This window comes from Rhinopithecus roxellana, chromosome 1, assembly GCF_007565055.1.
Source record: "Rhinopithecus roxellana isolate Shanxi Qingling chromosome 1, ASM756505v1, whole genome shotgun sequence".
NCBI lineage: Eukaryota > Metazoa > Chordata > Mammalia > Primates > Cercopithecidae > Rhinopithecus > Rhinopithecus roxellana.
The window spans coordinates 21954030-21969549 of record NC_044549.1 but is presented as its reverse complement, the minus strand read 5'-3'; the positions used below and the strand labels follow the sequence as shown (position 1 = coordinate 21969549).

The following is a 15520-nucleotide window of genomic DNA, read 5'->3' as shown; positions in this document are numbered from 1 at the left end:
TTAGCATAATCAGGAAATCGACCAAATGCCAATATAAAACCAGATGTCTGTCCTTAAGATTTTCAAATAGAAAACAAATTAACAGACTACACACTAGTTGAAAGTAATTGTTTATAGTCATTATAATGGTTGGGTCCTTCTGAAATGAGAAAATCCAATAAACATGTGACTTTGATTTTTTTGTGTGGTTAATCTTCCACATAGTGTCTAATTGCTGTCAAATCTTTTAGCTCATTCTGGATCCTATGTTACTCCTAATGTTTACCCATATGGTTTTGTTTAGATATTATTCAGATGAACAAGATGGGGCAATGATTTCAGTTTCCTGTATGACTTGATAAAAATTATATAAGAACGTAATGGTTTGCCTTTCTTTTCCCTGCAATAAGAGTTCCATCCAAGGGAGTGAGCCAGAAGTCACATACCACCTTTATCCCCCTGTTAAATGTCATTTTCTTCCTTCCTAAAACCTTTCTTTTGACAGTCAAACTTGGTTTTATATCCTTTTAACTCCCCTGATTAGGTAAAGAAAATAAACTAGTGTTTGTGTGTATGCAAGCCAACCCTGTTGAAGGTGGCTGTATCAGATGCTTTAATAACGGGGTCCCCAACCCCTGGGCTTCAGACTGGTACCAGTCCATGGCCTGTTAGGAACCAGGCCACTCAGCAGGAGGTGAGCGAGCATTACTGCCTGAGCTCTGCCTCCTATCAGATCAGTGGCAGCATTAGATTCTCACAGGAGCACGAACCCTGTTGTGAACAGTGCGTGTGAGGAATCTAGGTTGCGTGCTCCTTATGAGAATCTAACTAATTCCTGATGATCTGAGGTGGGACAGTTTCATATTGAAACCATCCCCTTGTCCCTGGAAAAATTGTCTTCCACAAAACTGGTCTCTGGTGCCAAAAAGGTTGGGGACTTACTGCTTTACCGTAATTCCTTTGTACCTCTTATGGCACATTTTAGTTATTTGTTATAGTTTTTTCTGCCCATATTAGATTATGAATCCTTCTAGGGCAGTGTAGGTGAATTTCATTATTTGTTTTTAGGAACCTAATACATATTTGTTGAAGAAATAAAAGGAAAGATGGATGAGTAGTAGGTACCTTTAACGTCGTCCTGCAATTTCCTTGTGTATGAAAGGAAGGGAGATGAATTTTATTTTAAAGAATCTGAGAATAAAAGCCTCATTTTTCCTCCTCCGTTAAGATTTTTAATTAAATTAAATTAACTGATTAATTTATTTTTTAGAGATAGGGTCTTGCCTCATTACCCAGGCCAGAGTGCAGTGGTGTGATCACAGCCTCAAACTCCTGAGATTAAGCAATCCTCCTGAGTAGCTGGGACTGACTGTTGGTGTATGTCACCACCCTGGCTAATTTTCTTTATATTTTTAGTGACAGGAGTCTCACTGTGTTGCCCAGTCTAGCTTTGAACTCCTGATCTCAAGTGATCCTCCCACCTTAGCATCCCGAGTAGCTGGAATCACAGGCATGAGGCACCACACTCAGCCCATTGAGTTTTAAAACCTCCCTAATGACAGATATAACAGTTGGAGAATTCTGTTAAGGTTTAATGACAGTGTTTTATATCATGCCCAGATGGAGCTAAGCAAAATAAATAGATTTAACTGTGTTTATACTAAGTTGCACAGCAGGTTTTGGAATCTAAAAAGCATTTAATAAATTGCTGCCTTTATTCTGTCCATTTCATTATTGTTTATAGTTATGAAATTTAAGAATAACCAGGGGTTACTATAAGGGGATACATTTATAATGTGTTAATTATTATATAGCTTAAAGAAGATGACTAAATAAACTAAATTTAAGATATTTCAGTATATAAAAATGGCTCTTGAAGTCCCTGACTTAAATGAAAAAATTTTTATATATCTTTCATATTCTCAGAATGGCACAGAGAAGACATAAAAGAGTAAGAACATGGACTCGTCACATAAACATTTTTAATAAAGATTACATCTTTGTACCTGTAAATGAGTCGTAAGTATTTCAGATTATTTAAGAACATATTGGAAAGAATTCAGAAAAAAAAATTTATGGTATTTTTACATTCATAATCAGTAAAAATTATGGGCACATACATCTCAGGTATTATTATTATTATTATTTTAATAAAAGTAGCTAAGGCAATGAATTCCTTATTTTGGATTTTGGTTTGACAATGGTTATGTTGTAAAAGTAGTAAAAAAAAAAAAAAATAAAGTGACAAATGACCACAAGACTATAATGACTGAGACATTGAATGTTTTTTTGTTTGGATTAAAGAAAAAATTTTTCTAAATAAAAGAAACATTTTTGATTGAATTTTCAAATACTTAAGAAAACAAACTCTTCGGCCGGGCGCGGTGGCTCAAGCCTGTAATCCCAGCACTTTGGGAGGCCAAGACGGGCGGATCACGAGGTCAGGAGATCGAGACCATCCTGGCTAACACGGTGAAACCCCGTCTCTACTAAAAAATACAAAAAACTAGCCGGGCGAGGTGGCGGGCACCTGTAGTCCCAGCTACTCGGGACGCTGAGGCAGGAGAATGGCATAAACCCGGGAGGCGGAGCTTGCAGTGAGCTGAGATCCGGCCACTGCACTCCAGCCTGGGCGACGGAGCGAGACTCTGTCTTTAAAAAAAAAAAAAAAAAAAAGAAAACAAACTCTTCAGGCACCAATACGAAAAAAATAATGCTATGAGTCTGTTTATTAAGGCAGGTCCTTAATAGGAAACACTGATTGTATGAAAGTAAATTAAATTTGAATTACTCATCTGTTACCCTAAATAGTGTTACTTATGCCTTAGTAACTCTGGATATTTAATTAGTGTTGGTATGTATGCTCTATGTTATAATGAGATATCACAGTGGATGTCTTCAAAATTAATAGGAAATATTATTCTCACTTGCTCAGATGTATCTCTAGAATATATTATATGTTGTTTAGACTTTGCATGGTATTAAGATTGTAGTTCTTTTTCAACAGGTCTCACTGGTATCTCGCAGTCATTTGTTTTCCCTGGTTAGAAGAAGCTGTGTATGAAGATTTTCCACAAACTGTATCCCAGCAGTCCCAGGCTCAGCAGTCCCAAAATGACGACAAAACAATAGGTGACATCCATAACGTAGATGGTGTTTTTAATAATGATGACGATAATATAATGGTTACAGGCAAGAAAATGAAGTTAATAGTAGTATAGTTATTTATTATCATTAAACCTACTTTAGTAGGATGAATAAAAAATCTGAAATTTTTAATGATAGACTCATGTATAGACAAAATATAATTATGAAGTTGTATTGTTATATCAAGTTTTATTATGGCACTTAAAAATTACTACTTATCGATCTTATGAAATATTTCAAACATACAAAAAAGATAACTAATATGACCAATATCAATACTTGTTTCACCTGGATTAAGAAATTAAAACTTTTCCTGTGTAACAATAATAATCTCCTCTGTGACCACTCCCATTTCACTTTCTTTAATCCAGAAGTAACCACTACCCTAAATGTTATGTTTATTCCATGTATTATTACTATTATTTCCATTGACATTTTTTGCTTGTTTTAACTTAAAATTGACAGATAAAATTGCATGTATTTTCTATGTACAACATCCTTTTTTTTTTTTTTTTTTTTTAAGAGACGTTGTCTTGGTATAGTGCAGTGGCTCAATTATAGCTCACTGCAACCTCGAACTCCTGGGCTCAAGTAATCCTCCTGCCTTACCCTCCTGATTAGTCAGGACTACAGGGTTGCACCACTTTACCTGGCTTATTTTTAAATTTTTTTTTTTGTGAAGATAGAATCTCACTATGTTGCCCAGGTGGGTCTGGAACTCCTGGCCTCAAGCAGTCCTCACACTTCAGACTCCTAAAATATTGGGATTACAGGCGTGAGCCACCACACGTGGCTACTGCATGATATTTTGAAATATATATACATTGTGGAATGACAAAATCTAGCTAATTAATAGTATTATAACATTTTAAAAAATACGCTAGGTTTGCTAACATGACTAAGAATTCATGCCATTGATTTCCAGACAATGCTTGAAATCCCCCATTTTTACTTAATCTAATTTCTTGTAGACTCTGTTAATTTGGTTAGGTAATATAGGATCTCTTATAATTCTTCCACGAGTTTTCTTACAAGCCAGAATCTAAAGTAAATAAGCCTGCTTTCTTTGAGAAAAAAGTAACAAAATTAAGTGTTTTGTAGCTGTAGCCTAGGCAGTAAGCTGATTGAAAAATAGCTGTTACCATTAATACTGGCCAAAACTGATGTGGGGAAAAAGACAAACTGATGAAGCAACTGATTACGTTTAATTATCTTGAAACCTCTTAAGCCTCAGATGTGTACTTACACAAAACTGTATGGTTATAGTTAGAAGCACCATTTAGTTAGGCAGATTAACTACCTTCTGCATTAAATAGCAGACATTTTGATTAATGAGCTGTTTTTGAATATTATCTTTTTATAGAGAATTTGCCTAGCTAACTGGTATTTCAGATCATGGCTCTGGGGTTTACCTGTTATTTGATAACAGCCAACCATTGTCAGTTTTATCTGTTGATTGAATTTTATTCATAACATTGATCATGAAAAAAATTAAATCTGAAGTATTTTTACTGTGCATCCAGTAACTGCATGAAAATTATAATTTTAAGCTTTTCTAAGTTACCTGTATAAAAAATACAACAAACATTCATAATTGCTTAATTATTTCTAACTAGATAATGATCTACATACTACTTCAACACTGTCTTTGAGTGCAGAGGATTCCCAAGTAAGTGTGTTCTTCACAGATGGGAAGGAAGAAAACTCATGAATATAATAATATTATCTATAAAACAGAGCATAGCTAGGTGGACTATACTGGCCCATCATTAGATTGTGCTGCTTTGTGATTCTTTGACAGTTTTTGTGGGGCTGGGGAAGAGAACAAAATACGTTATTATTCTTATATCTGTTTAGCTTGCTTTAACTTTCTAGATTATTTAGTAGTTTATCTGATGTTCATCTTGGTTAACTACTTTTCTAATTTCTAAGGATCAGATTTACTTTTATTCTTTTTTATGTCAGTAATTTTTTGAACTTAGGTAATTAATCCTCTTAAGCACATTGTATATTCTACTTTATTTTCTTTCTTCCTTGTTTTTTTTTTTTTGTGATGGAGTCTTGCTGTCGCCCAGGCTGGAGTGCAGTGGTACGATTGCGGCTCACTGCAACCTCCCCCTCCTGGATTCAAGCGATTCTCCTCCCTTGGCCTTTCGAGTAGCTGGGATCACAGATGCCCACCAGCATGCATGGCTAATTTTTGTATTTTTTTTTTTTAAATAGAGATGGGGTTTCACCATGTTGGCCAGACTTGTCTCTCACTCCTGACCTCAGGTGATCTGCCAAAGTGCTGAGATTAGAGGCGTGAGCCACCGAGCCCTGCCAGAAAATTCTTTGTAAAAATCATTCAAGGTAGACTCAAAGTGAATCCGTGTAACTCCTTAGGCTAGAACAGTTACCATTAACTCTTCTTTATTTGGAGCTCCAAACTGATCTGCATAGCCTAGGTTCAGTGTTCTAAATTGATTAAGATTGCCATTTAATGATTTTTTTTTTTTTGTATGTACAAATAGCAGCAGACTCCCTGGCACAGGCCTATGTCTTTACTGTCACTGATATGAAGTGTCACTTCTTATGGAGGAAGGTTTCCTTTCCTGCTGTCACAGTGGCAAAACAGAAGCGTTTCTTCTTGCCTCTAGGGCCAGATTTCTCAAATTGAGTTTGTTTGGATATTCATTCTAAGACACAGTTCATGATAAGCAGGATTCCAAGGTCAATTAAGTTGGGCAAACTTTGTATACTCTGTCTTAGAGAGCCATTGTGTATATTAGAATAATAAAGGCACTGAGAAGGTCTGCATTAAATAAATCTGTTTAAGTTTGATCTGTGGTTTCTCAAACTTATGAAGAAAACAAATAACATCAACAAAACAAAATTCCCCATCCCTTTTCCCTTATAGATTAAGGTTAAAGGGATAATCTTAACCTAATATAGAGTAAGGTTCTGCATCTTATGCTTCAAAGGGAAGAAATGTGTCCCTACTGACATCATAAATTGGCGAATGTATGTAAAGACACGTTAAATTAACTTGTTTATCTTTGCTTAAGATAATAACTTGGAATGGAAGTAATTAAAGTTCCAGATTGCTTTTTAGGACAAGTTAAAACTCCTTAACTACTTGAGACTGCATGTAAAAGTATATAGCCTACTGTTTTAGCAGTATAATAAAATCAATACATTTATGGAAAATAAAGTTAGCTCACTTTTGATGATGAAAATAACTATTATTTGACATTTTAATTTCAAAGTTTGAAACACTTTAAAGGAGTAACTGAATAGTAAGTTATTCAAAATAGCTTTAATTGCAGTCATAAAAATTTATGTTATTTCAGAATACCGAGTCGAATATGTCAGTACCAAAGAAAATGTGTAAAAGGTAGGTACATGCTGCAATAAATAATACAGTTTTTTGAGGTATTTAGATACACTTTGTATACAAGTATGTAAATCTTGATTTTGTCCTTTGCTTTTTATAGGCCATGTATTCTTATACTAGACTCCTTGAAAGCTGCTTCTGTACAAAACACAGTTCAGAATTTAAGAGAGTAAGTAATGACAGTTTTACCATTCAGTCTGTTATCTAAATCCTCAGTAATTTTGAAGTTACCTTCAGAAATATTGAAAAGACTATATCAGGAATTATATTTTATTATCTATTTCAACAAGCCTTATAAATTTAATCAGTAATATCTTTAATTCTGATTAAATATAAATTTAATCAGTAATCTTAAGTATTAATATTTCTAAAGGATTACATTAAAGGTAAATTCAGAATTTGTATTCATAATTGAACAGAAAGTATAGTTTTTACAAAGAAGCATTGCATTGATGATCAAAAGTACCACTTTAGAAAAAAGTAGGAACTCTTTCACATTTGTATCATTATGTGTATATGTATGTGTAATTTTGTAATTTACTGTAGTACTTGGAAAAAACTAAGAAACTTTTAAAATGATTTCCTAGTTTACTTTGTTGAGTTGTGAAAGTTGAGTTGTTGAAAAAAGTCTAGCTTTTAGTTTGAAAATCACATTACATATTTTCTTTAAAGTAGCACTTGAGAGCCTCAAAATGTAGGTTGCACTGGTAAAATTCAGTCTGGAAATTTGGCTTGAGACAGCACATCTGGCAACAAATGTTTTTCCGCCTTTGTGAAAATGTTGCATACTGATAAAGAGATGTCTACTTTAGTCACTCTATTTGTTTATTATTTCAGGTATTTAGAGGTCGAGTGGGAAGTTAAACTAAAAACTCATCGTCAATTCAGCAAAACAAACATGGTGGATCTATGCCCTAAAGTTCCTAAACAGGACAATAGCAGTGATTGTGGAGTATATTTATTACAATATGTGGAAAGCTTCTTCAAGGTACGTGAAGCTATAAATAAGTTTGTAATTCACGATTACCACCATGCAGTCACAAGTTACTGAGTGTAATAGTCCGGTCTCATGCTGCTAATAAAGACATACCTGAGACTGGGTAATTTATAAAGGAAAGAGGTTTAATTGACTCACACTTCAGCATGGCTGGGGAGGTCTCAGGAAACTTATGATCATGGTGGAAGAGGAAGCAAACATGTCCTTTTTTACATGATAGCAGCAAGGAGAAGAATGAGAGCTGAGTGAAGGGGGAAGCCCCTTATAAAACCATCAGATCTCATGAGAACTTACTATCATGAGAATAGCATGGGGGAAACCGCCCCCATTATTCAGTTACCTCCTACCAAGTCCCTCCTACCACAGTGGGGATTATAGGAACTACAATTCAAGATGAGATTTGGGGGGGAGCACAGCCAAACTATATGACTGGGCGAGCGAAGAGGCAGGTAAATGTTACAGGTAATCAAGATATTTTTTAAAGAGAAAGAAATAGAACCACAGGTGATCCAGATACTGTAATTAGTAGATAAGAACTTTAAAATGATTTGATTAATAGGTTAGAGAAGGTAAAGCAAAAGATGAAACAAAATGAATGAAGACATGGAGTATACAAAAAAAAAGAAAAAATCAAATAGATGTTCTAGAGCTGAAGATGTGTAATGATATATCTGAAATTAAGAACTTATTGGACGAGTTTAATAGAGGACTAGATACAGTAGAAGATAGGATTAGTGAAATTAAAGGACAATAAAGTATCCAGCGATAGCTCAGAGAGAAAAAAGAATGTAAAGAAGAGAACAGAGCTTAAGAGACAAATATGAAACAGTATTATTTACTGTTTGAAAGGTATAATTTACATGTTACTGGAGTCCCAGCAAGATTGGAGAGAAAGAGAATAGGGCAGAGACAGTATTTTAAATAAAATTTTCTAAAATGAAAAGATCTGTTTATTCAGAAAACTATAGCTGGAGAAGTACAATGACAAACATAGGTGTTATTTTCTAGTTCACAGAGACTTTGTAGGAACTGTAGCAGTATTAAAAATGAAATTTTAAATAGCAAGGAATCACTCTTTGCTTTTTGAACTGTCAGCTCATTACTTCAGTCATTACCACTATTATTTACAAAGATGGGTCTAATAGCAGGATGTCTTTGATCAGAAGTCGGCTTGGAGGATGCTTAACGGTACTTAGAAAGCATGAGAGTTATAATATGCAGCTACAACTTTTTGATGTCTTTAATGTGAGAGAGGAAGGATAATATATAGTAAAATACAGTACACATTTTGGAAATCATTAAATATCTATTAGGTTGGGTTTTTTCCTCCCTTTTTTATTCTACACTAGAACTTCATCATTGGGTGTCAGGTTCTGGCCCTCTCATAGCCTTTCCAAATAGATTTGATTTTGTGTTTTGAATATCCAGATTGCCTTATTACATAATGTATTCCGAGTTTGTTTGTCACATAATTCTACTTTATGTAGCCCAGTCAATAGAATATACATCTAATACAGGATGAAGCACCATGTAAGATTCCTGGGAAAACCCTCAAAAATCTAAGCCTCGTGTTCTGTAAATTTGGTGCACTAATATAAGATAGCTTAGATTTAAAACATGGGCTTAAGGCACATTGCTCAAAACCTATGGGACTTTGTAAGTAAGCCCTAATAAAAATAATATTACTTCTAATAAAAATATTGGCACAGTAAATCTCCACTAGCATTTGCTCCTGGACTCACAGTCAGTCCATCCTTTCAGCCATACACCCTGGGCTCTTAATTCCTTCTTCAAGATGTAAGTCCTTCTTACCTCTGGCTTCTAATAATTTTACCAGGTGTATAAACATATGCTAAGGATAGCCCTTTTCAGATTTTTTTTTTTTTTTTAAACACGGGGGAAACGTCCTGTGGTTGCAATTTGCGATTTCCTGGTTAAGCTTAACATCATTGAAACAGCAGTGATTCTTGAAGCCATAAGTCAGCTATTTCTTACACCGAAAGAAGGCACTTTGCAGGATTTTCCATTTTTAATCTGAGATTTTTCATTAACTACTAAGGCTTTCTCTTTAATATTTCAAAATCTTAACATGTTGGGGAAAGTTGTGATAAAACCAACTTCATTCTGAATCATTCTTTATTTACCAATTCTGTTTGTGCTAATTCACTTAAACATACATTGTAGCAGAACAGAGTATTTAATTTTGATATTTAGAAGTTAGCAATTTGATAAAAATGTTCTAAAATTGATTGTGGAAGTGGTTACACTGTGAATATACTAAAAATGCTCAATTGTATGCTATTGGTGAATTGTATTATGTGAATTATATCTTAATATAATTGTTATTTTAAAAAAGTTAGCAATTTGTCATTTCTTATAAAAATGAAGTTAAGACAAATTTGAAATTATGCTGCTAAAGTGATTGCACTCTTTTTTTCCTCTCATTAGGATCCTATTGTTAATTTTGAACTTCCAATTCATTTGGAGAAATGGTTTCCTCGTCATGTAATAAAGACCAAACGGGAAGATATTCGAGAGCTCATCTTGAAACTTCATTTACAGCAACAGAAGGGCAGCAGTAGCTAGTTAATCTGTACAAACATGACACAGATGTTCTCTAAGATTACTGGAAAGCCTCTTACCAGCATTTGTGTTAGCCAGCTCACAGAGAAGAAAATAACTTGCAGTAGTTTTATAATAAGTCATTGGAACATTATTTAAAATACATAGGATATATTATTAGAATTGTTGGGATCTTATAAATGGAGTGGGAATGGGGGTGATAAAGATAAACTTATTAGAATGGGGGTGATAAAGATAAACTTATTAGATATAAATTAAAATTTTATAAATATTTCATATTTTTCTGAGTAAATATGCTTGGATTATACAATAGCATATGTAATATGGGAATGTTTTGTAGATAATAAGACTTACGTGATCTGTACTTCCACATGACTGGGTGTTGAGGGGAGTTAAAGCCTCCCTGGTGCCAGCCCCAGTGCTTGTCAAATTTGTTGGCAAGTCACATCATATTGTAATTCTATTCTTTGCAGCTCAAGCATGCAGTATGAATACTGTGTATTTTTAAAAAAAGAATTTAGTATCAAGGCTTCAGAAAATGCCATTTATGGCATCCCTTCTGTATGTAACAAAAAGACATTCTTAATGTTAGGAAGATTATAAAAATTCGCTCTTTTAAAGTGCAGCTTATTATTTTCAATTGCTAAATGCGATTACTCTGCTCTATTTTTTTTTTTTCATTTCTTTTGATGTCATATGTGAGCATCCTATAATTTAGTTCATTTGTTCAGGGTAAAATCTGAAACAAAAAATTTTACCTGTGCAAAATAGTTTTTAAAAAATTATCCATGTAGCTCAACTTGAGGTACTGCTATATAAATATTCACTCTTACATTATCACGGAATTTATGTATAGTTTCTGTAATATAGAAGATAAAATTGGTGTCCTCATAACTTTAACAAAGAAAACCCTCAGTCCTATTTATTAATGGTTAGAATTAAATATATAATTTTATAGCTCAATTTACCCAATATTCATTTGCAAAGCCAGATTGCTCTTACTGCTTTTATATTTTTAAATTGTAGCTTTTAGAGACCTATGATCCTCATGGAACTTAATTTTTTATTAAATATTCAGGTAACAGTTCTGAATTCATGTGATAATGGTGGCATTGTGTATGATTAAGCACTTCAGAACTTTCTAATGTTATCAGGAGTATTTTGAGGGAGATATGATTATACTGTATTTTCTCAGATAAGAAAAATTTTTTAAAAATATTATTTTAATCTGTTTTAAGCATCTCTTAGATTTATGTTATAACTATGTAAAGCAGTGAAGCAAAGGCAATTTAAGATAAAGCTAGAAAGTCTGAACATTTTATTTCAAAATCATATGAATTGAGGTTGTCAGTTAAGCCTCAGTATTCTTAGCTTTTGATTTTGTCACTATCTTTATATTATTAAAGATATTTGTCTTTTGGATATTTCATATAAAGATGGCTATAATTACATATTTCATTCCCAATTTGTGTGTGTTGGGGGGTACTTTTAAAGGTGACTATTGTTTTGTACATCTAATTTTGGGAAAGCAAGTCTATAAGTCATCTTGTGATTTCTTAACGTTTTTGTTTGTATGTTTTTCAGAGATACCACTGTCCTTTATCATGTTTTGAAGATTGTTTAAAATTCATTTTCCTAAATTAATATGCAAATAATGTTTTGAGGATATCAGTGTTTTATATTAAACATATTTCCAATTCATTAAATTGAGGTGTAATTTTTTTCCTTAAGAAACATGAGTTACTGTTAGAAATAAATTTCCAGTTGTATGCTGCTCTGTGTATATTGTGAAATTGATGCTTATATTAATTTTTCTTCATAGTTTAATAAGCATATAGTTTATTTGAGTGTCATTTCAGTTCAGGGAAATTATTTTAGCATCTACTACTAGCAGGCATTTTGCTAGGCACAAAAAGTGAATGATAGCTTTTGTTCCTGAGTCATTTATGGACATGTGAACATTTTAAATATTTTCTGGTAAGAACAACCATAGAGTTGTTTTGGGAATGCAGGAGGGAGCTCAGCCTAGAGGGGTGTGTGTGTGTGTGTGTGTGTGTGTGTGTGTGTGTGTGTGTGTGTTAGTGAGGTGGTAGAGAGGCAGGGAGAGGGCTGTTAGTGAACAAAGCAAGCCTTCCTAGAGAAGATGATATTATTTTAAATTCACAGCTCCTAGGGTGTTACAAAAAGGAAAAAAATAGAAAAAATTAGCCAGGCGTGGTGGCGGGCGCCTGTAGTCTCAGCTACTAGGGAGGGTGAGGCAGGAGAATGGCGTGAACCCGGGAGGCGGAGCTTGCGGTAAGCCAATATCGTGCCACTGCACCCCAAAAGAATGAGGAGATCCCTGGGCGACAGAGTGAGACTCCGTCTCAAAAAAAAAAAAAAAAAGTTATTTAAATCATATCCAATCACCTAATGAGGACTTTAAAAAAGTTTAATACCTTTTGAAATCAACTTATTTTATGCCAAGAGGAAAAATAGGTTTAGATGTGGCATATGGAACCCATCCTTAATCTTGTTCCAGCCTATATCCTATTCTCATCTTTCCATTGTCCTCTACTTTTGCAGTTGTATAAAATTATTTGTTCATGCATTTAGGTACTTCCCTCTGCGGTCTCTTGTAACTCAGCTTGTCCCTGTGGAAATTTGGAAACTTAGCCCATGCGTTGTTAAGAGGCACAGTTCTGTGTGTATGAGGCTTCTGTCTGCTTCTGTGGCCTGCCCCCACCCAGATAGTCTCTTCTGTTACAACTTAGTGCATTGTTCTTGGGGGCTGGAAAAATCAAGAGTCAGGGCTTCTATAGAGACTCCAGATGAAGATGTACTTTACTTGAAATTATTATTATAACATTGTTTCCTGTGCCATGTTTCTCTACAAATAAGCCTGGAGCCACGTTTTGGACTGTTGTCCCATGAGTGTGAATGTCATTTTGAACCCAAGACTACAGATGCTTGTGTGGAGTGGGGGTTGTGACATTGTACCTCCATACCTTTTCACCACTTCTTGTGAACTTTAGTTTTTCAAAATTGAACTTAAATGTTACCACCCCTACACCTACTCAAACAATAAATCATTCCCCCTCCTGCTCCCTTGTAGCAGTTCGTATATACTTCTCTAATTACTGTTTTATATTATTTGTATACACGTTTTTCTCCTTAGACTGTAAGCTCCTCAGAGACTGGAAGCATTTTTCCATTTCTGGCATTAAGTATCTTAGTAGCATATAGTAAACACTCAGAAAATTTTGTTGAGTCAGTGATGATCCTTGACTGATTTGTAATTAAGTTTAGATGAAGGAATCTGTATTTGTTGTTTCTAAAGCACAGAGTTTTATGTTTAGTTTCTCATATGCTTATGATTTCTTGAAGCATAAAAGGTTCAAGGACCATCCTATGAGATTTGAAATATTTCCTTTTTTTTTTTTTTTGAGACAAGAGTCTCGCTCTGTCGCCTGGGCTGGAGTGCAATGGCCGGATCTCAGCTCACTGCAAGCTCCGCCTCCCGGGTTTACGCCATTCTCCTGCCTCAGCCTCCCAAGTAGCTGGGACTACAGGCGCCCGCCACCTCGCCCGGCTAGTCCGGCTAGTTTTTTGTATTTTTTAGTAGAGACGGGGTTTCACCATGTTAGCCAGGATGGTCTCGATCTCCGGACCTCGTGATCTGCCCGTCTCGGCCTCCCAAAGTGCTGGGATTACAGGCTTGAGCCACCGTGCCCGGCCGAAATATTTCCTAAAAAGAATGTCCTTAAATAAAAGCTCAACGAATATATTTTTTGAGTAATTAAACATTAGAGAGAGAATCTGTTTCATCTGTAGGAAAAAAAATCCAAAATTGTTGCTAAAACTTTGAAGGTATTCCATAATCAATCTCAACTTTTCAGCCTTCATTCCCAATCTATTTGCTGTATGCTCTTATCCTGCGCTAGCAAATATCTTCCTATTTTCTTTATAAAACAGTGTACTTTTCCACCTTATTGATCACTACCAGGGATTTCTTTCCTAACTCTTAGTTCTTCCCACTAACAATCCTTAGTTCTGCCCACTGAAATACTGAAATGCCAAGTAGGCCGTTCAAGGCGCAGCTGAAATACCCACCCCCTGCTTCCCCCCCACCCCCTTTCTTTTTCTAGTTGGAGTTACTCTTGCTTTTGGATTCCTATGACACAAACTTATAGCGGGCATCACCTGCTTTGTATCATAGATACAGTTATTCTAAGAATGATGCAGTTAAAAGTTACAAATAAATGTCAAGTTAAATTGAATTTGTAAAATGATTATATTTAGAAACAAATGAACCCATCTAATTTCTTGTACTTCTTTTTTTGAACTACAATTATACCAACTATATTTTATAAAACATGATAATACATGTTTTAGAAGTTTTTATGTAAATTATTTGAAATATAAGTTAATGGAAAATTTATTTTGGAGCTTGAACAAAATAGAATTTCAAAGCTTAAAACATCTTTGGACTTTGTGAACACTTGTAATACAAAACAATTACTGTTTACAAAGTTTACTAGTAATACAAATACAAAAGTTTACAGAGAACTTTGATATCTCTTAATTCTTAACAATGACCCTGTAATACAGGTAGAGATTATCACATGTAATTTCTTTGGTGAGTAAACTGGCTCGAAGAGCTTAGGTTATTTACCAAAATCAAATAGTACGTGATAAAACCAGGATTTTAGCCCAGGTTTTCTCAGTCTAAATACAGGAATCTTTCTAGATTACTATGATTCTCAGTTTTTTTAACTTTTTGGTGAAGGCCATCAAAAAGAATAATTTCCAACTAATATTTGTTACCTAAGAGTTGTCCCTTGTTCTGAATTGTCAGTATGAAGCTTTTCTTAAGATTAAACTCTGACTTAGCTAATAAAATTTTTGGCTTTTTTTCTCCTACCATACAATAAATTTCGCAAATAAGTTTCTTATAAACTTACCAGTATTTTGCAAATGCAACTATGCACATGTATTTAATGGTCATTTATGTTTGTTAGCTTTTATAAAGGCTGAAAATGTGGTTTATTTGAGGCTGTATTGAAAAAATATACTTGAGCTTTTCCTAAAGCGTAAAATAACATTGAGGGTGACTTAGCTAACACAATTAGTCAAGGATTCTCAACAGAAACGTGGTTTAGATCTTTACAATACGCTTTTTTTTAGAGGATTTTCCCAGAGATAACATGAAATATAATCTCATTGCTATTTGATAGTAAATCCTAGCTTCCACAGATATGCTGATGAATTGCTTTCTACTAGGTTTATTTGATTTAAAAAACTGTTCTAATATAGAGAATTTCATCTGCAGAGAAAATCTTTTCTTGGTTAAGAGTTCCTCATATAGATAAACACACTGGGTCTCACATTTAATGGCAAATTAAACAACAAAGTTATCGCACAGCTATCATTTATATTAAGTGCTTAGTATGTTCTGG

General features: G+C 34.3%; 1 protein-coding gene across 6 annotated transcripts in view; it reads left to right on the top strand.

Moving 5' to 3' along the window:
• Positions 1–10293, top strand: part of SENP7 (SUMO specific peptidase 7) — a 185760-nt gene extending 175467 nt beyond the window's left edge. For 4 of the 6 annotated variants that reach the window (XM_030940267.1, XM_030940250.1, XM_030940287.1 and 1 more), the window contains 7 exons: positions 1906–1998; positions 2987–3111; positions 4743–4795; positions 6459–6502; positions 6603–6671; positions 7340–7490; positions 9948–10085. In XM_030940267.1, the coding sequence (XP_030796127.1) occupies positions 1906–1998; positions 2987–3111; positions 4743–4795; positions 6459–6502; positions 6603–6671; positions 7340–7490; positions 9948–10085 (673 nt within the window). Of the gene's footprint in view, positions 1–1905; positions 1999–2986; positions 3112–4742; positions 4796–6458; positions 6503–6602; positions 6672–7339; positions 7491–9947 lie in introns of all 6 variants that reach the window. The other 2 variants (XM_030940256.1, XM_030940242.1) reach the window with 1 other exon arrangement.
• Positions 10294–15520: the final 5227 nt, after the last annotated feature.